This window comes from Theropithecus gelada, chromosome 7a (genome assembly GCF_003255815.1).
Source record: "Theropithecus gelada isolate Dixy chromosome 7a, Tgel_1.0, whole genome shotgun sequence".
NCBI classification, from domain to species: Eukaryota; Metazoa; Chordata; class Mammalia; order Primates; family Cercopithecidae; genus Theropithecus; species Theropithecus gelada.
The window spans coordinates 51,665,356-51,686,272 of record NC_037674.1 but is presented as its reverse complement, the minus strand read 5'-3'; the positions used below and the strand labels follow the sequence as shown (position 1 = coordinate 51,686,272).

The 20,917-nt window shown below is 42.6% G+C and overlaps 1 protein-coding gene across 4 annotated transcripts in view; it reads right to left on the bottom strand.

The window, feature by feature from the left end:
* The window catches only part of SIN3A (SIN3 transcription regulator family member A), an 87,832-nt gene that overhangs the window by 26,682 nt on the left and 40,233 nt on the right, over nt 1-20,917 (bottom strand). For all 4 annotated transcript variants that reach the window (XM_025390247.1, XM_025390249.1, XM_025390245.1 and 1 more), the window contains 10 exons: nt 18,325-18,431; nt 16,882-17,164; nt 15,608-15,859; nt 14,262-14,414; nt 13,962-14,117; nt 11,432-11,521; nt 6,530-6,648; nt 5,091-5,301; nt 4,418-4,534; nt 773-1,011 (listed from right to left, as the gene is read on the bottom strand). In XM_025390247.1, the coding sequence (XP_025246032.1) occupies nt 773-1,011; nt 4,418-4,534; nt 5,091-5,301; nt 6,530-6,648; nt 11,432-11,521; nt 13,962-14,117; nt 14,262-14,414; nt 15,608-15,859; nt 16,882-17,164; nt 18,325-18,431 (1,727 nt within the window). The remainder of the gene's footprint in view (nt 1-772; nt 1,012-4,417; nt 4,535-5,090; nt 5,302-6,529; nt 6,649-11,431; nt 11,522-13,961; nt 14,118-14,261; nt 14,415-15,607; nt 15,860-16,881; nt 17,165-18,324; nt 18,432-20,917) is intronic.

Here is a 20,917-nt window from a genome sequence, read left to right as displayed (position 1 = left end):
GACAAAGAAACAGCACTAAAACTGAAGAATAACCTATATTTCAAAAGCCAGAAGTTAAATACTACAGGCAAGAAGAAGAAACCATCAATCTGTGCCAGCTCTTGAGGGGAAGATGAGGGAGGACAAATAAAATCTGGGTATTTGTGAACTGTGCAGCAACTAAGAATTAGTTTTTACCAGATGATACTGAGAGAACCAAGCTCCTAACAAAGGATTTACAGTATGGTCAATAATGACATGGGGCTGGGCATGGTGTGGCTGGTGCCTGTAATGCCAGCACTTTGGGGAGGCCAAGGCAGGAGGACTGCTTGAGCCCAGGAGTTAGAGGCCAGCCTGGGAAACATAGCAAGACCTCATCTCTATTAAAAAAATAAAATAAAATAAAAATTAGCTGGGTGTGGTGGTGTACTCCTGTAGTCCCAGCTATTCAGGAGGCTGAGGTGGGAGGATCACCTGAGCCTGGGAAGTTGCGGCTGCAGTAAGCTGTGTTCTTACTACTGCACTCCAGCCTGGGTGAAAGAGAGAGATCTTGTCTCAAACAAACAAACAAACAAAAAAACCACAAAGATGTTAACAACAGTTAGTCCTGAGCGTGGCAGGAACATGGGTGGTAATTATCTTCTTTTCTGTATTTTAAAATACTCCCCCAGGGTTGGGGAGAAAGAGAGGTCTCATGGGACAACCAGGTTGAAAATGAGAGACTTATTTAATGGGACACTGAACCAGTAATGAAGTACACACTAAAGCACTAAGGGCACATTTGCTCAGGTACCTTTTAAGGACAATCGGAACAGCAATGGAGGGATTCTTTCTCAGACCATCAATGATGTCAGCTGCTTTATCAGCATATATCCTCTGGAGTGCTTTTCTATGGATGACTTCTGATGTGCCCCCAAGGGTGTTGTCCAAGCGAAATTTGGCTTGTTCCTCAGCAGACAAGCGGGAAAGCTTCTTCTGTATTGCTTCCAGAACCCGGATGGTTGCCAGATTGGTCTCTAAAACTACATCAAGCTGAAGAGGAAGACAAAGAAGGGTATGCTCAGGACCCAAATCAGAATAGAATAGAGTAGTGATTAGAAAAATAAGGTAGGGAGTCAAACTCCTTGGATTTGAATCCTGGTTCTGCCCTACTAGCTACATAAGACTGTTTCTTTATCAGCAAAATAGGGATAACAGCACCTATTACTCTCACAAGCCTATTTCTGGATTAAATTATACAATCCACATAAAGTATTCAGCGCAATACCTGGCACATAAGAACCACAGGATGAAGCTGGATAAACGGTAGTTATCACCACCACCACCTGCACCGTGTGCTTTGCTTAAGACTACTGATCTTAGACCGGAGGAACCTAACAAGGGATGACTTTACTGATACTTTCCCCTGAACTTTCCTGAATTGCTAAGATCCGTTATGAACAAACAATAACAATCAAAACAATACCAAAAGATGGCTCTGTCTTGAGAGGTTTTTTTTTTAACTTGAAATATTTAAATATATTCAAATACTAAAATACTCAATAGCCTTGTTCCACATCCAGTAATAATAAGAGCAGTGACTATCATACCCTAAGGAGTTCACTGTTGTATCTGCGGGTAATGATTTAAATTCTTATTGGACTCCTAAATGAACAGTCTACAACCAAATGTTTGCAGAAGTGTTCCCTAAATTTTCTTGTTTTGGAAATGTGGTCATCATTTTGTCAATACTTCTGGCCCCTCTTGCTCTCCAATTACCGACAAAAAATGGACTAACTTCCTGACTCCCTTATGATTGGATAGGGTCACGTAACTAGTTCTGACAAATGAGTTATGAGTTGAGAAGAAGTAATGTTTATCACTTCTAGGCTGGAGCATTTAAAGGTGTGAGATCCTTCTGAGATCTCTTTTCCTCCTAGTGACTAGCAACAATCATAATGGTGGCAATCCCTTGGCCTGAATCCCCAAGTGATTCTGATATGCCAAATCCCCTGGTAAACATCAATGTACATGTAGAATGATTAGAAATTAAACCCAATGGCTTTACAAGTCACTCAGATGTGGGAGCTGTCCGTACTGAAGCATTACTAACCTATCTTAATTGGTAAACATGTTCCTTCAAACTCGCTCATCCCACCAAATCTTAAACACACTTCTTTCATCTTTGCCCTTGTAGTCATAAATGGGAAATGAAGTTGCCTCTCATTTGGAAGCATACCAGTTGAGAGGGGATAGGAACATTCTGTCAAAAACAGATGCCAAGCTCTGCTAACTCATCAGCTAACCTTACTAAACATAAGTAACAAAGAAATGCTTGCTTTTTTTTTTTTTTGAGACAGATCTCGCTCTGTAGCCCAGGCTGGAGTGCAGTGGCGCAATCTTGGCTCACTGCAAGCTCCGCGTCCCGGGTTCATGCCATTCTCCTGCCTCAGCCTCCTGAGTAGCTGGGACTATAGGCGCCCGCCACTGCGCCCGGCTAATTTTTTGTATTTTTAGTAGAGACGGGGTTTCACCGTGGTCTCAATCTCCTGACCTCGTGATCCGCCCGCCTCGGCCTCCCAAAGTGCTGGGATTACAAGCGTGAGCCACCACGCCCGGCTGAAATGTCTTCTTTAGCTTGATAGCACTCCCTATGGAAGTTAACATCTGTCATGATTTAGTTTTCTGCAAATAGGTGCAACTACTTATAAATGCTGGGGCAAAGATGGCCAGCCACCTGCCAGTGGCCAGGCAGCATGTGGCTCTTAATTAAAAACACACCAGAAACAGCTGAAGCAAGTGTGAGGCTGGAAAGCTGGCAAAGAGCTAAAAGAGTACTTAAAAAAACAAAAACAAAAACAAAAACAAGATACCTATCCATACAAATAAGCACAGCCAGTCAATTTAATGTAATAGATACACTAAATAGGATACATGTCATTTTACCTCTTTAGACAAACCAGACTTCCCTTTTTTAAAATGATAATGTAAACCAGACATATAAACACATTGGGGATTTTGAGCCCACTTTCAGTAGTCCCCCTCCTGATACAGGTGGTATGGCGCCCTCTACCACCTCATTTATTCACTCCACTCTTCGCTTCCTAACTACTTCAAAATAAAGTTCCTGGGACAGGCGCAGTGGCTCACGCGTGTAATCCCAGCACTTTGGGAGGGCAAGGCAGGTGGGTCACTTGAGGTCAGGCGTTCAAGACCAGCCTGGCCAACATGGTGAAACCCGTCTCCACTAACAATACAAAAAAAATTAGCCGGGTGTAGTGGCATGCACCTGTAGTTCCAGCTACTTGGGAGGCTGAGGCAGGATAATGGCTTAAACTCGTGAGGCAGAGGTTGCAGTGAGCCGAGATCACACCACTGCACTCCAGCCCGGGTGACAGAGCAATACTCTGTCTTTTAAAAAAAAAAAAAAGGCCCTAATTTAACCTTCTTTCAAAAGGAGCCAATCAGGCCAGGTATGGTGGCTCATGTCTGTAATCCCAGCACTTTGGGAGGCCAGGGTGGGATGATCACTTGGGCCCAAGAGTTTGAGACCAGCCTGGGTAATGTAGTAAACACTGTCTCTATAAAAAAACAAAAAATTAGCCGCAGGGGGTGGGAGGCAAGGGGAGGGAGAGCATTAGGACAAATACATAATGCATGTGGGGCTTAAAACCTAGATGACGAGTTGATAGGCGCAGCAACCCCCATGGCACATGTATATTTATGTAATAAACCTGTACATTCTGCACATGTATCCCAGAATTTAAAGTTAAAAAAAAAAAAAAAAATCAGCCAGGCATGGTAGCACATGCCTGTAGTCCCAGTGACTTGGTGGTGGGTAGGGGTGGGGGTCTGAGTGGGAGGGTCATACTTGAACCTGGAAGGTTGAGGCTGCAATGAACTGTGATTGTGCCACTGCACTGCAGCTTGGGCAACAGAATGAGACCCTGTCTCAAAAAAACAAAACAAAACAAAACAAAACAAAGCAATCAATACCAGAAACATGAAAGAAAAATTCCAGTTCTCATAACAGAGCTGGTTTACTAACCATGGCAAGATACTTGCTAAGGGTAATGATACATACAGATCTTAAATAATTTAAAAACAGTTTCAAGAAAGTACTATAAACCTTAGGATGCTGATTTTCTTCACCATGTAAAACACAATAATCTTAAAATGCCATGCAAAATCAAAAGAACTATTATTCAGTCATCAATGGACAATTTCAGTTAAAAGGGCTAGCTAAAGTGGCCTAGATAAGTCACATTTGCCATAAAACATGTACTAATATATTTGACCAATGCACAAAGCATGGAAAGTACCACAACAAGCATTTACCACAGAAGAATGTGAGCCTCTGGCTCTTCCATCTTAATACCCCTCAGAGATAGGTATTAAGATAGTCTTTCACTGAGCATCTCCCATATCCCCCAACTTCAAATGCCAAAGAAGCTTGTACCTCAAAGCGCTCATCTTCACAACGATAAATATGTTCTTCATATTGAGTCTTCTTGGAACTCACAAAGGTGGAGTCCTCAGACCACGAAGGGAAGGAAACCCAGGTATCATTTAAAACCTTTGGGTAGAAGAAGAGAGACTGAAACAAAAGCCTAAAACAGCTTTCTGGTGATTAAGCATTCTCAATAAAAAGACAAAACTCTAGCGGAGAAATAGGCAACTAACATTACTTCACAAATTTCACCTTTAGCAAGTTTACAAAAAGGTATTAGTAAGAAAAGCGTTCTGAATATAAGTGGAAATATAATTCCAGTGCTTTGGGAGGATGAAGCGGAAGATCACTTGAGCGCAGGAGTGACCCTATCTTTACAAAACTAAAAACTTCTATTTTTACATTTTTAGCTGGGTGTGAAGGCATGTGTAAGTCCCAGGTACTTGGGAGGATCATTTGAGCCCAGTAGGTTGAGGCGCTTTGAGCACTCCAGCCTGGGTGACAAAACAAAATCCTGTCTCAAAAACAAACAAAAAAGTAGAAAACATTTTTTTTAAAAAAAGGACTAAAAGCGTTCTTAATTTCATCATTCATATAAATTCTCAATCCTTGGTACCACCACTCCCTTCTGGAAAAAGCTGAGGACCCAGGGCTGATCCTTGTTAGGGAAGGAAGGCCTTACCTCTTTACAGAGAGGAGTCCTTCCTGTACACTTGGGCTGCTGGTAACTCTTTGGTAAGGCTCGATAGCTGGAGCCCAATCGTTTACAAGAAGCATAATCTATCTCCATAGCAATGCCCTCTGTAGCTCGTTCCTTTGGATAAGTTTCCAGATGTACAGACTCCTTATAGCCCAGAAAGTTTTTAAACCAATTAAACAACTCAGGGAATTTCCTGAAGAATCAAACCAAAAAGTGACAAGCAATTAGGGGCATGATGCAGTTATCCTGAGGTATGACTACTACCACCTGGTTTTGGATCAGAAATCTGCTACCAGGGACAAATTATTTCCTGCCTAAGAAGAACTGCTTCTGAGCATTTGGTTTCCCCTTTTTCTAATAAAATACTCTCAGATCAGTTAAAGTGGTGATAAAAGAGTTGTACCGAAACCAGGCAAAATAACAAACCATTCTTTTGATCAAGAATATTGCTTTAGGCCGGGCGCAGTGGCTCAAGTCTATAATCCCAGCACTTTGGGAGACCGAGGCGGGCGGATCACGAGGTCAGGAGATCAAGATCATCCTGGCTAACATGGTGAAACCCCGTCTCTAATAAAAATACAAAAAATTAGCCAGGTGTGGTGGCGGTCGCCTGTAGTCCCAGCTACTCGGAAGGCGGAGGTAGGAGAATGGTGTGAACCTGAGAGGCGGAGCTTGCAGTGAGCCGAGACTGCGCCACTGCTCTCCAGCCTGGGTGACAGAGCGAGACTCTATCTCAAAAAAAAAAAAAAAAAAAAGAAAAAGAATATTGCTTTAATGTTCACATAATTCTTAGGCTGTCAAATATAGTAAAGATTCCAGGCTCGGCATGGTGGCTCACACCTGTAATCCCAGCACTTTGGGAGGCCGAGGCAGGTGGATTACCTGAGGTCAGGAGTTCTAGACCAGCCTGGCCAACATGGTAAAACCCCCATCTCTACTAAAAAAAGTACAAAAATTAGCCGGGTGTGTGGTGACAGCAGGTCAAAGTAGGAGAATCGCTTGAACCCAGGAGGCAGAGGTTGCAGTGAGCCAAGATTGCGCCATCACACTCTAGCCTGGGGAACAAGAGTGAGACTTCGTCTCAAAGAAAAAAAAAAAAGAAATAATAATAATAATGATAATAATTTTTTAAAAAAATTCCAGAACTCTGGGAGAGATTTTTCTTGATAAACATCCAGCACTGGTCAAAAGATCAGGAAACCACTAGTCTTGGCCATTAGTCAATAAATACTTAATGCCCTCACTATTTTCTCATCTCTAGAGTTGGACTAGAAGACTTCTTAGGACTCTTTTGGCACTAACATTTGAGTCAACTGACCTATCTCAAGTAAATTAACTTTGCCTATCACATACTCTCACAAATCAAATATTACCTGGCCTCCATATCATGAATCAGGGCTGAGCCCCCTCACTTCACTTACCCCAGGAAAGGAGAAACTAGTTGCACAAGCTCAGCACGAGAGATCACCTCCTGGTTAAAAATAACAAGACAGCGCAGGAAATTTTCATAGGCTTCTGCACTCCGAAGAGCCTTTCGGACCTTATGGAGACAACAGGAAGAAAAAGTTTTTGTTTTTCTTAAAGTGGGGAATTGAAAAGGGCCTTGCTCTGTCACCTAGGATGGAGTGCAGTGGTGTAATCTCAGCTCACTGCAGCCTCCCACCCTCAACCTCCCAAAGAACTGGGACTACAGGTGTGAGCCACCATGCCTGGCTAATTTCTAAATTTTTTGTAGAGATGAGGTCATATATGGCCCAGGCTGTCCTGTCATTAGTTTTTAAAAATTGGGGAAATCTGTGGCTGCGCGTGGTGGCTCATGCCTATAATCCCAGCACTTTGGGAGGCCAAGGTGGGTGGATCACTGGAGGCCAGGACTTCGAGAATAGACTGGACAACATGCTGAAACCCTGTCTCTACTAAAAATACAAAAATTAGCCAGGCATGATGGCACATGCCTCTAATTCCAGGTACTCGGGTGGCTGAGTGAAACATGAGAATCACTTGAACCCGGGAGGCAGAGGTTGCAGTGAGCTGGGATAATGCCACTGTACTCCAGCGTGGGTGACAGAGCAAGACGCTGTCTCATAAGTAAAAAAATAAAATAAAAATGGGAAATTTGAACTGATATTTTATGATGCTAAGTAATCAATGTTAGTTTTTTTAGATGTGACGATGATTATGTTTGCAAAAAGGAGGTTTTTTTTGGTTTTGTTTTGTTTTTTAAACGCAGTCCAGCTCTCTTGCTCAGGCTGAAGTGCAGTGGTGCGATCTCAGCTCACTGCAACCTCTGCCTCCTGGGTTCAACCAATTCTCCTGCCTCAGCCTCCTAAGTAGCTGGGATTGATTACAGGCATGTGCTGCTACACCCAGCTAATTTTTGTATTTTTAGTAGAGACGAGGTTTCACCATATTGGCCAGGGTAGTCTCAAACTCCTGACCGTAAGTGATCCACCCGTCTTCACCTCCCAAAGTGCTGGGATTATAGGCATGAGCCATTGTACCTGGCCACAAAAAGGAGTCATTTTTAAAAGAAACTTACTAAAATATGTATGGATGAAATAATATATCTGCAATTTGTCTCCAAATAAACTGGGATGGGTGGGAATATATATGAAACAAACACACCGGCTAGGATTGGGAACTGCAAAAGCTGGATGGTAGGTACGTGAGGAATCATTTTACTATTCTCTTTACGCATGTTCAAAATTTTCCAGCTGGGCACGGTGGCTCACGCCTATAATCCCAGCACTTTGGGAGGCTGAGGAGGGTGGATCACCTGAGGTCAGGAGTTCGAGACCAGCCTGGCCAACATAATGAAACGCCATTCTACTAAAAAAAAAAAAAAAAAAATTAGCTCGGCATGGTGGCGGGCGCCTATAGTCCCAGCGACTCGGGAGGCTGAGGCAGGAGAATCGCTTGAACCCAGGAGGCAGAGGTTGCAGTGAGCCGAGATCGCGCCGCTGTACTCCAGCCCAGGCAATAAGAGTGAAACTCCGTCTTAAAAAAAAAAAAAAAAGAAAAAAAAAATTACCGTAGTAACAATTTAAAAAATGAGATCTCGGAGTATACCTTCTCATATGCTTGATTCTCCAGACCATATCAGAATTACCCCGGCTTTTGTTGCCTCTTTTTTTTTTTTTTGAGACGGAGTTTCACTATTGTTGCCTGGGCTGGTGTGCAATGGCGTGATCTCGGCTCACTGCAACCTCCGCCTCCCAGGTTCAAGCAATTCTCCTGCCTCAGCCTCCCGAGTAGCTGGGATTATAGGTGTCTGCCACAATGCCCAGCTAATGTTTTTTTTTTTTGTACTTTTAGTAGAGAGGCAGTTTCACCATGTTGGCCTTAAACTCCTGACCTCAGGTGATCCACCCACCTCGGCCTCCCGAAATGCTGGGATTACAGGCGTGAGCCACTGTGCCCAGCCTGTTGCCTCTCTTAACACATGTTTATAGCAAGAATCTTTGCCAAGATTGTTTTAAACTCTGGTAATCTGGAATAATGCTCTCTTAAGATACTTCTGTCCTCTGATCTGGTCTTTTTTCTTCCTCTATTTACAGTATTGAGCATCTTAATACCAAAAACCCAAAAATGATCAATGGCATAGACAAAGCAAAACTAGCCTAGCCAGATTACCAATCTGGGGCTTCAGTTCCAAAGTAAATATTTAGCACTGTGATCCTTTGGTGAAGACCACAGACTGCCACCAAACCAAGTGGCTTACCAGCAACCCCTGCTCCAGACTTCCGTATGCTTTTCGTTAACTATTCATCAGTAGACACTATATGGAATCTAGACTTTTAAAGCTAAAGATAAAAGAGCACTGTACCTGTTATACTGTATACCCTATTTACCTTTACTTTTTATTAGCTTTTAAACATACACAAAAGTAGACAGAAATATAACAAACCTATGTACTCAACCCTAACCCTCAATGATCTATAGTATATTTTGTTTCATCTATACTCATTTCTCCTACCACTGCATTTTAAACCAAATTCCAGACATTTCATCTAGATATAGTATATATGTTTAAGAAAAAGTACTAAGAAAATGCTATTAAAGGACTGGGCGCAGTGACTCACACCTGTAAAACTAACACTTTGGGAGGCCAAGGCAGGCAGATCACCTAAGGTCAGGAGTTCCAGACAGCCTGGCCAACAGAGTGAAACCCTGTCTCTACTAAACATACAAAAATTAGCTGGGTGTGGTGGTGGGCACCTATAATCCCAGCTACTCGGAAGGCTGAGGAAGGAGGATTGCGTGAACCCGGGGGGTGGAGGTTGTGGTGAGTCAAGATGGCGCCATTGTACTCCAGCCTCAGCAATGGAGTGAGACTGTCTCAAAAAAAACCATTACTCTTAGAAATTAACTTATTTTCAGAAGATTCCTTAAGGCAAGGCATGGTGGCTCACACCTATAATCTCAACACTTTGGGAGGCCAATGCTGAGGCTAAAGGAGGAGGACTGCCTGAGCCCAGGAGTCTGAGACCAGCCAGGGCAAAACAGTGAGACCCCCCTCTCCAAAAAAATTTTAAACATTAGCTGAGTGTGGTGGTGTGTACCTGTAAGTCCCAGCTACTCAGGAGGGTGAGAAGGATCACTTGAGCCCAGGAGTTCCAGGCTGTAGTAAGCTATGAAAGCACCACTGAGTTCCAGCCTGGGTGACAGAGCGAGACCATCTCTTAAATAAAAAAGGCCAGGTGTAGTGGCTCACACCTGTAATCCCAGCACTTTGGGAGGTGAAGGTGGGCGGATCACCTGAGGTCAGGAGTTCAAGACCACCCTGGCCAACACAGTGAAACCCCATCTCTACCAAAAATATAAACATTAGCCAGGCGTTGTGGCAGGTGCCTGTAATGCTAGCTACTTGGGAGGCTGAAGCAGGAGAATCGCTTGAACCCAGGAGGTGGAGGTTGCAGTGAGCTAAGATCACACCACTTTACTCCAGCCTGGGCAATAACAGCAAGACTCCGTCTATAAAAAAACAACCCAAAAATGTAAAAAAGATTCCTTAATAGCATCTAATATTGAGTCTGTACTAAGTTCAATTGTCTAATTAATATCTTAAAAATTGACTATTGGCCAGGTGTGGTGGCTCACACCTGTAATCCCAGCACTTTGGGAGGCTGAGGTAGGTGGATCACTTGAGGTCAGGAGTTCAAGACTAGTCTGGCCAACGTGGTGAAACCCTGTCTCTACTAAAAACACAAAAATCAGCTGGGCACAGTGGCAGGCGCCTGTAGGCCCAGCTGTTTGTGAGGCTGACGCTGGAGAATCGCTTGAGCCGGGGAGGCGGTGAGCCAAGATCGCACCATTGCACTCCAAGCTGGGCAACAGAGCAAGCTCTGTCTCAAAAATAAAAATAAAAATAAACTGACGTTTAAATGCAGAATCCAAAGTCTGCATGTCACATTTGGCTTATATATTTCTTAATTCTTAATTTACAACAGCTCCCCTTCCCCACCCTTTTCTTGACATTCATTGGTTGTGATCTAGACTTCTACACTTGTCTAAAAGCACCAACCGCCCAAGCAGACTTTGGTAATGGTTCACATCAGAGCTAAGAACTCAACACTCTTGCAGGATTCTCCTGCAAAAAGCTCACACAGGCATGGCAGACAGAAAGAGATCAGGAGATACCAATCAAGGAGATGTTAAATCATCTGCCCTTCTGCAAAACCCAAGAGGCACAAAATAGAGTCAATCACCACAGATCAATCCAGGTTGATTTCTACCAGTGAGAAGTCCAACAGTTCCTTGAAGTCCATCAAGTTGACTCCAAGGAGCAAATCACACTTAAGTTTATGTGGCCAAACTAAGGCACCACACAACATCATTTATGCCAATAATCTCAACTCTGGTTGCTCATTAGAATCACCTGGGTAGCTTTGAAAACATGCAAGTAAATCACAATTCCCCTGAATGCTATATATATGCATACTACAAATAACTATTACAGCAATAAGATTACAAGTCATCTTAAATCCTCAAAAATTGGTACAGGCACTGGTACTACCTGCCACACAGACCCGGATATCTACAACAGCGAGCCCCAAACATCTTTCAAGAGAAACATAATACATTTTCTAAAAATCTGTCTTCTGCCCCAAACTGCTTCATAAAACCAAAGCAAACAATGCTACCATTTTTCTAGCTATGCTAATAGTACTAGCAGACTCAAAGGACTCACAACTGGGAAACTATGTTAAAAAACAGAAAGCCCTAATTAGTTTGACACCTTTAAAACAAAACCTTTGGAGGGATAAGATGATTTTCTTTTGGCATTAACAGGCACTATCAAATCTAACTCATCCATTACTCACCTTATCGAAAAATAACGATTCTGTTCCACCACCATGTTTGCTGGCATCTGCCATAGAAGAATCCTTTAGATTGAGCAGTTTGGGTTTCTTCTGCAAAAGAAAGATACAAACATGTGAGATTCGAAGAGTGGTTTTCTCTGAATTTTATTTTTGTCTGTTCAATGGTTTCAACACTGAAACCACTGCTGATTAATAATTTGAAACAAATGAGAGAACTCTAACCAACTCACTCCATACCCTCTAAGATTTCTACTCATAAATGGTTTCAACACTGAAACCACTGCTGATTAATAATTTGAAACAAATGAGAGAACTCTAACCCACTCACTCCATACCCTCTAAGATTTGTACTCATATTTTCTATTTCAGTTTGCCTGTTAAGTTTCTTTCTCCAACAGAGGTTCAAAGATCATTCTACCCCGAAATGTTTTCTCCAAAAATCATCATGACATTACTGTGACAAACTTTTAGATCAGCCTTACTTTTTCTAGGGGCCCAAAGTAACTTCATTTAGACTCTAATGCCACTGTTTTGTTCTCCTACCAGTTGAGGGAGAAGAGGCTGTTTGTAAAAAGAGCTGGTGCACGTGGCCTGAAATTGACAGAAATCAATCTTTAACCCTGAATAATATTTCAATTAAAAATTTACTTAAAAAGCATAATTTGCTGGGCATGGGGACTCACGCCTGTAATCCCAGCACTTTGGGAGGTCAAGGTGGCCAGATCATGAGGTCAAGAGATTGAGACCATCCTGGCCAACATGGTGAAACCCCGTTTCTACTAAAAATACAAAAAAATCAGCTGGGCGTGGTGGTGTGCGCCTGTGGCTGAGACTACTCAGGAGGCTGAGACAGGAGAATCGCTTGAACCCAGGAGGCTCCATCTCAAAAAAAAAAAGCATAATTTTTCTAATAGAAGAAATAACTATCTTGCCAGAAATATCCCCTCAGACTAATTTAATATTGTTCTTTTAAAGGGAACCAACAGGCCATGATATAATCCTGTCAAGCAAGAAGTTACTTTTGAAATCCACCACTTACTCTCTACGAAGAAATGCACAAACTTGGTGAGAAGTAGCACATTTACCTTGGCTATCTCAGAGTATACTTTCTTAAGAGCTGCAGCCTCTGCTTACACTGCCTATGCAGAAAGTAGGTGGAGAATTGTAAGCCCCCACTATATTCTTTCCACCTGTAGGTAATCAAGAGTGGGAGGACGTAAATCCAAGCATGGAGTGTATCTACTGAGCTGATTCTTGCTACCCATGTAACTAATTCTCTTTACTGAAGTGAAGAAATAGAAACCATTATTATGTTCAACTTGATTTCAAAAGAAACCATGACAAACACTAATGAAAAAGGATACTTCAAAAGTGTCAGTAACACCTAGTATGTGAGACCTTGTAGTCAGTCACTTACTATTTATCAGTCACCTCTTACTATTAGAGGATAGAAACACCTCTTACTATTAGAAACTTTTGTCATTATTTAATTCTGCAGACACATCTATCTCTTCCATATTACATATTGCTTTGAAATTCACGGAAGAATTCAACATTCAATACATATTACTAGCCCTCTCCCTATCATAGCTGTGTTACATCAAAGAAGGGAGCAAGCTGTGCTTTCTGCAGACAGACCATCAGTGTTAAATGTAATAAAAAACATCATGTAATGGATTACTAATAGGAGTTTAAGACTTCCCTATGCTACAGCCCAAAGGTCCTGCCTTGGAGATTAGATGATACAGATAAGATCTGGTAACCCAACAAAGAACTCTGAGCAGGACAGGGTTCTAGACCAAAGAGACCTCAAAAAGCACACGCACTCTACTCACAAGAGGACCTCAGAGATCATTTATTTCTGAAATAATTCTCAAACTCAAGAATGTTCTTTCTTAACACAAGGCAGATTTAAAGCATCAAATAAGAAGGGGCCAGGCACGGTGGCTCATGCCTGTAATTCCAGCACTTTGGGAGGCCAAGGCGGGTGGAACTCCTGACCTCAGGAGTTCAAGACCAGCCTGGCCAACATGGCGAAACTTCATCTCTACTAAAAATGCAAAAATTAGCTGGGTGTGGTGGCACACGCCTGTAGTCCCAGTTAGGAGGCTGAGGCAGGAGAACGGCTTGAACCCAGGAGGCAGAGGTTGCAGTGAGCCGAGATCATGCCACTGCACTCCAGTCTGGGTGACAGAGCGAGACTCTGTCTCAAAAAAAAAAGAAGTAAAAAAAATTTTAAGTATTGGAAATTCTTAGTAGCAACCAAAACATTAAAGAAATGGCAGCTCATTGCAAAGAAGATAATAAAGAATTCAAAAAAGTACAGTAATCCAAGCAATCAATGTTATTCTAATACTCTTTTGTAAAGCCAGATAAACTTTGCACTGAGTTTCTGTGACACATACTAACTTGCTCCAAATATCAAGGACCCAACTGTTAACGCACTTAAGAACACGTGACCACCCCTAGCGTACCTCTCCCTTAGAATTGCTTGTGAGTGTCAAAATGATCAGCTGCTGCCCATTCTCACCTTAACTGGAGGCGTGGTTCCCGTAGGGTGTCTGCGGATCTGGCAGCCATTCTGGCTGGGCCTCTGCGGCTTGTTGTTCAGTTGGGGCTTCTTGACAGTGCCTCCATGATCATTTCTCACAGAATCAACCTTCTCAGCAGTTGTTTTGCTTAAAAGCTGATTAAGACACATGAAAGAGATTAATGCTCTTATCAAAGCAAACAAATACCATCTAGGAAAAGTCCCCTTCTGAGCACAGTTTTCCAACTTCTCTAAGATAATAATAATAAATAGTGTAATTCTTACAAAAAAAAAACATACCACGGAGCTGTTGGCATCTGGTAGGAATTGTCCAAACTCTGACAACAAATCTTCCTGGTTTTTAAAGAGACGAGCAACCTGGGCATACACCTCCTGCTCTGTCAACGCTGGAGTGTAGTTTCCTCCAGCTTCCTTGGCATTTCTCTGCTCTTTCTGAGGAATTGCAAATGAAGAGATCACATTAAAGGGCTACTGTTTTGAGTCGCTCATCTTTGCACACTTTCTGGAATCACTGTTATCTATTTAGGCTGCATGTAAGAAGAAAGTCTATGTTCTCAGCACCCGTTCTGACCACAAACGAAAATTTCAAGTTGAGAAAAAAGTGCAAGATGGTGAATGACAATTCCTTTCAAAACTAGGGTAGTAAATTTTTTTGAGATGGAGTTTCACTCTTGCTGCTCAGGCTGGAGTGCACTCATCTCGGCCTCCCAAAGTGCTGGGATTACAGGTGTGAGACACCATGCCCGGCCTAGGGCAATAAATATTAATGCCCAGGGGACCACTACCAACTGATAAAACCTTAGAAATTTCTCCTCCTCCTACTGTAGATTAACTAGACTAAATAAGTCACCATCTAACTGTCCCAGATAAAACAGAGCTTCATTTCATGGAACAGTGACTAAAAATCCTGACTGAGGCCAGGCGCAGTGGCTCCCAGCACTTTGGGAGGCCATGGCGGGCAGATCACCTGAGGTCAGGAGTTTGAGACCAGCCTGGCCAATATATTGAAACCCCATCTCTACTAAAAATACAACAAATCACTTGAACCCAGGAGGTGGAGGTTGCAGTGAGCCGACATTGCACCACTGCACTCCAGCCTAGGCAAAAAGAGCAAAACTCTGTCTTAAAAAAAAATCCTAACTGAATGTTGCAGGGCAATCAAGTCAGGCAAATAAAACTGGCTTTATAGCATGGGTGTGGTGGCTCACACCTGCAATCCCAGCACTTTAGGAGGCCGAGGCAGGCGGATCACAAGGTCAGGAGTTCGAGACCAGCCTAGCCAACATAGTGAAATCCCATCTCTACTAACAATACAAAAATTAGCTGGGCATGGTGGCAGGTGCCTGTAATCCCAGTTACTAGGGAGGCTAAGGCAGGAGAATCACTTGAACCTGGAGGCGGAGGTTGCAGTGAGCCGAGATCGCACCACTGCACTCCAGCCTGGGTGACAGTGCAAGACTCCCTCTCAAAAAACAAACAAACAAAAACACTGGCTTTATAAACACGCATGGTAGTTTCTAACTGGCTAATTTCCAGTACGAATTAATGGACACAATAATGGTTACTTAAGTTGTTCTTTGACTAGATGGCCTGATTAAGACAAGCTGAATGGACACTCTTCTTACCTGGTATGTGTGCAAAATCTCCAGGAATGCTTTGTAGATGTCTGGTTGGCCCTGGAATCTGTTCTTGATCTTATTAACATAGTTGATGGCATGATTAAACTCCACAGGTTGATTGTTCTGCAAGGATGGGGCCGTTCCCAATGAGATTGTCACTGGTGTGTGAGGCTGGACCGGCGGAGAACGTGGGGATGCATACGGTGGAAGTGGGGGAGTCTGCTGACTGGCAGGAGTATGTGCTTGTAGTTGGGAGGGCTAAAAAGAAAAAAAGTCTTTATTCTCCTCAGATGCATAGATGAGTTGATAGAAGGAAAGTTCAAACTGAAGAGAAACAAAGTGTCAACGTATATCCTTTATTTACTCACTCAGGCCAGGCCATTTTAGTCCAACACAAATCATACTGGGCAACAGTGGGAGTTGTAGAGAGTTTCAAACATGCTGATACAAATATCTCAGTCTCACATTTTCTAAATAAAATCTTAAAACTGGAGCCATCTCCAATTACAGTGAAGAATTTTTCATATGCAATGTTTTAGCTTAGTAGCTCAACAAGTACACACAGAAAAAATCTCATTCTACACAGCCTTTTGATGTCAACAAAAAGACAACACCTCAATTGCTGCAGCAGCTCCACATAGTCTTCTATGCCAACTCTGTCCTATAGAACTGAGATGATGGAAATGTCCTTTATTTGCACTGTCTTAAATATACAGCCACTAGCCACATGTGGTTACTGAGCACTTGAAAGCTAGTGCAAATGAAAAACTGATTTTAATTTAAATTTAAATAGTGCTATGTGGCTACTGGCTACTGTGTCAGACAGTGTGGTTCTAGACCAAGAACACCCCATCTTCATCATCATCACCATCACTGTTCATTAGATCTTCTACTTAGCTTGATATAATCTGGTAAGTGAAATAACTTTCATAAAATAACCATGTGGGCAGTAGCACAATTTCACCATAAGAGGATGGTTTCTGTCTGTGCTATCAACTACTACTACACAAAGTCACCACCTGTTGGGATGTTCATGGTTTTATAAGCAGAAACTGTAAAGAGAAAGACCTTGAAAGTTGTTGCTGTGTTGATTTAAATAGATATCTAAGTGGTGTGTAAATGTGAACCATGTTATAGTGAAGTGACTACTGCATTTTTCTCTGATGAAATCTTTGTAACCTTGTGTCTCAGTATCTAAGTCTTATATAAAGGGGAAATGTCAAAGGAAGGTACTTTCTAGGGATGCATTCACATTGATGCAATATTTTCCAAGTGCTCACCTTGCTGACTTTGGCAGGTGGGGGCTGAGGAGCTGGCTGGGCAGGAGCTGGGGCTGACTGGGTTGAAGGCTGGGAAGGATGTTGGGGTGGTGGTTGAGGCTGGGGCTGGATGCCATGGGTGGGAATCTGATGAACCTGGCCAGGAGTTGTCACATTCACCATGTCATTGGTCTGCACCTCAATTTTGTAGCCAGGGGGCAAGAAGGTGTTGAATCCCATTATCAGATCGGGGTGGCCTTTGAATAGCTGGGACACACGACTAATCACTCCTGGGGTGTCGATGCTGATAAAAAAACAAAAAGAAAAGTGATGAACTATAAGCTTGACAAACACCCTGGTCATAAAAAATTTCATGTTTCTTTTTTCTTTTGAGATGGAGTCTCACTCTGTCACCTAGACTGGAGTGTAGTGGTGCGATCTTGGGATCCTGGCTCACTGCAACCTCCGCCTCCCAAGTTCAAGTGGTTCTCCTGCCTCAGCCTCCCAAGTAGCTGAGATTACAGGCATGCGCCACCACACTCGGCTGATTTTTGTATTTTTAGTAGAGATGGGGTTTCACCATGTTGGCCAGGCTGGTCTCGAACTCCTGACCTCAGGTGATCCGCCCACCTCAGCCTCCCAAAGTGCTGGGATTACAGGCATGAGCCACCTCACTCAGCCAAAATTTCACTTTCTACTAGGTTTTCTCTAAACAGGAAAACAGATAATCTACGCATTTTAAAATTAACACACAAAGAACTCTGAGACTCAAAGATACTCGGCCACAATTTTTTTTTTTTTTTGAAACAGAGTCTCATTCTGTTGCCCAGACTGGAATGCAGTAGCGTAATCTTGGCACACTACGGCCTCCGCCTCCCAGGTTCAAGCAATTCTCCTGCCTCAGCCTCCCATGTAGCTGGGATTACAGGCACCCATTACCATGCCCGGCTAATTTTTGTGGTGGTCAAAATTCTGAACAGAATATATGTTCATGGTAATAATCCTACCAAGCAGATACTCAGACAATACATAGAAAGCGACATATCCCAAACAAGATCCACTCTTTGATATATCAGTATATATCATTTCAGCACAAATCTACATTGTTCAGATGAGTTACAACAGTGAACCATGAGTACAACAGTTTACAACAGTGAACCACGCCAGAATATAAGGGTATCTAAATCAATTCAGAAACCAAGTAGTCTAAATCACTACCAGTGCTACATCCCTGATTGAGATAAAGCACTGAAAAACTTTAGTTAACAAAAATTTACCAATAAGGATAAAACAGTGTAGTGGCCATAATTTCCATCAATAAAGGAATGCATAAAATAAAGGCATGATTTTGAAAATTCAGCCGCAGAAAGGAGCATCCTTTATCTTCCAGTAAATAAACTATCTTCTCCTTTCCAAAATCAATATGCCAAATACAAAGCTTGAGTACAATCACACATCTTTTACCTCTGAGATTTAAATTCCTTCATGATGTCAAGGAAATCATTGTAGACCTGAGGCTGACTACCAAATTGCAGCTTCACCTGGTCAAGATAAGACAGCGCATCCTCCACCTGAGGCAGGGATAAATATCAAGGTTATAAAAAGAAAGTAAACTCACAATTACAAAAAAAAAATTATTTATGCCTAAGTATGCTTAACACAGTAAATAAAATAAAAATATATTAAATATATACTTAAAAGTTAGTATAGATGTCAGTAATAAACTCAAGCTTAAAATAATAATCAACTCATAAAATCTGTAGCCTTGCCTTGGATAATTTTGAACAGAATGATCAGTAAAGAATAATTACAATGATATGTCATTTATTCATTAATTCATTTCACAAGTATCTACTAAACCGCAACATGCCAGGCCCAATGTGAGTACCAAGGATTCAATGACAAATAATTTGTAGCCCCTCGTCTACAGACATTTGTTTGTATGTAGTCAGGAATCATAACACAGCGGGTAACCCAGTAACACTCAATGCCTGGAGATGACATGGGAAAGACACGTCTTCCCCACCAAAAAAAGTGAGGCTTCCCTAGGAGGTAATATATAAACTGAGACCTAAAGATGAGTATAAGCTAGCAAAAGTAAAGACCAGTGAAAAAAATCAAAGGCAGCAGCATGGGCAAAATCCTAGACAGGATACGATATGGGATATTTAGAAATCTGAAAAGTTTAGTTTGGCTGGAGGATCTGTAGTGAAGAGGAGCACTGGAAGGAAAAGTAACAAGATGAGACAGAAAAAAAAGCAGGATCTAGATTCTGAAAGGACTTGTAAATCTTGTGAAAAAGCAATTTAGATTTTTATCATCTGCATTTTCGTGTACGCAATTCGACTGCAGTGTTGAGAAAAAATTGGCACAAGAGCAGAAAAGACTGAAAGGAGGTAGGAAGACCAGTTATGCTACAAGAATAACTGAACAACTCATGTGAAAACAGTGGCTTGAATTATAGTACTGGCCCAGAACAAGAGAGACAACTGCATAGATAAAACAGCTTGTTGGGTAGCAGAAGTGACAGGATTGGGTAACTGACTGAATAGGGGAGCTAAGGGAGAGCCAGCATTCAAAAGTGATCCACCACAGAGCACTGTGAGGAAGAAGAGGCCAGAGTGACTATCGGACCGATCAAAGCTCAACATGCCACTGCATCCTGCACCCAGCACTTACATCCTTCCGCATCACCACCACACCCAAGAGAAAGCCTGAAAGGGATGCCAAAGGAGATACAGCCAAGGTGAACAACGACCCAGAGAAGATCTGCAACGTTGTCTGTTAAATCTGCTCCTCCAAAGCCAGAGCCCAACACTATAAAGAGGCCCCTGCAGGCCGGGCGCGGTGGCTCACACCTGTAATCCCAGCACTTTGGGAGGCAGAGGCGGGAGGCTCATCTGAGGTCAGGAGTTCAAGACCAGCCTGACCAACATGGAGAAACCCATCTCTACTAAAAATACAAAAATTAGCCAGGCATGGTGGTGCATATCTGTAATGCCAACTACTTGGGAGGCTGAGGCAAGGGAATCACTTGAACCCAGCAGGTGGAGGTTGTGGTGAGTCGAGATCATGCCATTGCACATCAGCCTGGGCAAGAGCGAAATTCGGTCTCAAAAAAAAAAAAAAAAAAAAAGTTCCCTGCAAAGGAGAGCGAGGAGGTACCCAAAGGGAAAAAGGAAAATGCTGACACTGGCAGGGAAGGGATTAACCTTGCAGAAAATGGAGATGCCAAAACAGACCAGGCACAGAAAGCTGAAGGTACTGGAGATGCCAAGTGAAATGTGTGCATTTTTGGTAACTGTGTACTTCTAGTAACCATAAAATTTGAACTATAAAGTTATGAAGTTTGTAAATTTCGAAATACCATTGTTTAAATCAAGATTTTAAAAAATGCAGAATTTTGTTTTGCTTTTTCTAAAGCTGTGTTGTTAGCACACAGAACACTTCATTGTTGTTTTGGAGGGAAGGATCACAGGTCAGTAGAATGTCTTTGAAGCTGGACTGATGTGGGGAAAACACCTTTCCCTTCTAGTTTTGAGAGACTTCCTCTTGGCTTATAGGAGAAGAAATTCCCTGACTTTATTTATGTATTTATTTAGAGATGGAGTTTTGCTATTGTTGCCCAGGCTGGAGTGCAGTGGTGCAATCTCGGATCACTGTAACCTCTGCCTCCCAGGTTCAAGTGATTCTCTTGCCTCGGCCTCCTGAGTAGCTGCGGTTACAGGCGCCCTCCACCATGCCTGGCTAATTTTTGTATTTTTAGTACAGACGGGATTTCACCACATTGGCCAGGCTGGTCTCGAACTCCTGACCACAAGTGATCCGCCAGTCTCGGCCTCCCAAAGTCCTGGGATTACAGGCATGAGCCACCATACCCAGCCTAGATTCCCTGACTTTTGACACACACGGCCACCTTGGCCCAAACACCTTGTGCGATGGAAAAACAAATTCATTTTTACATCCTGTTCTCCCTTCCCACCTTCACAGACTTAACTCCCTTATACCCAGACACCTGTTGGGACCTAACCCCCAGTAATTGGTTACCAGTGTGTGT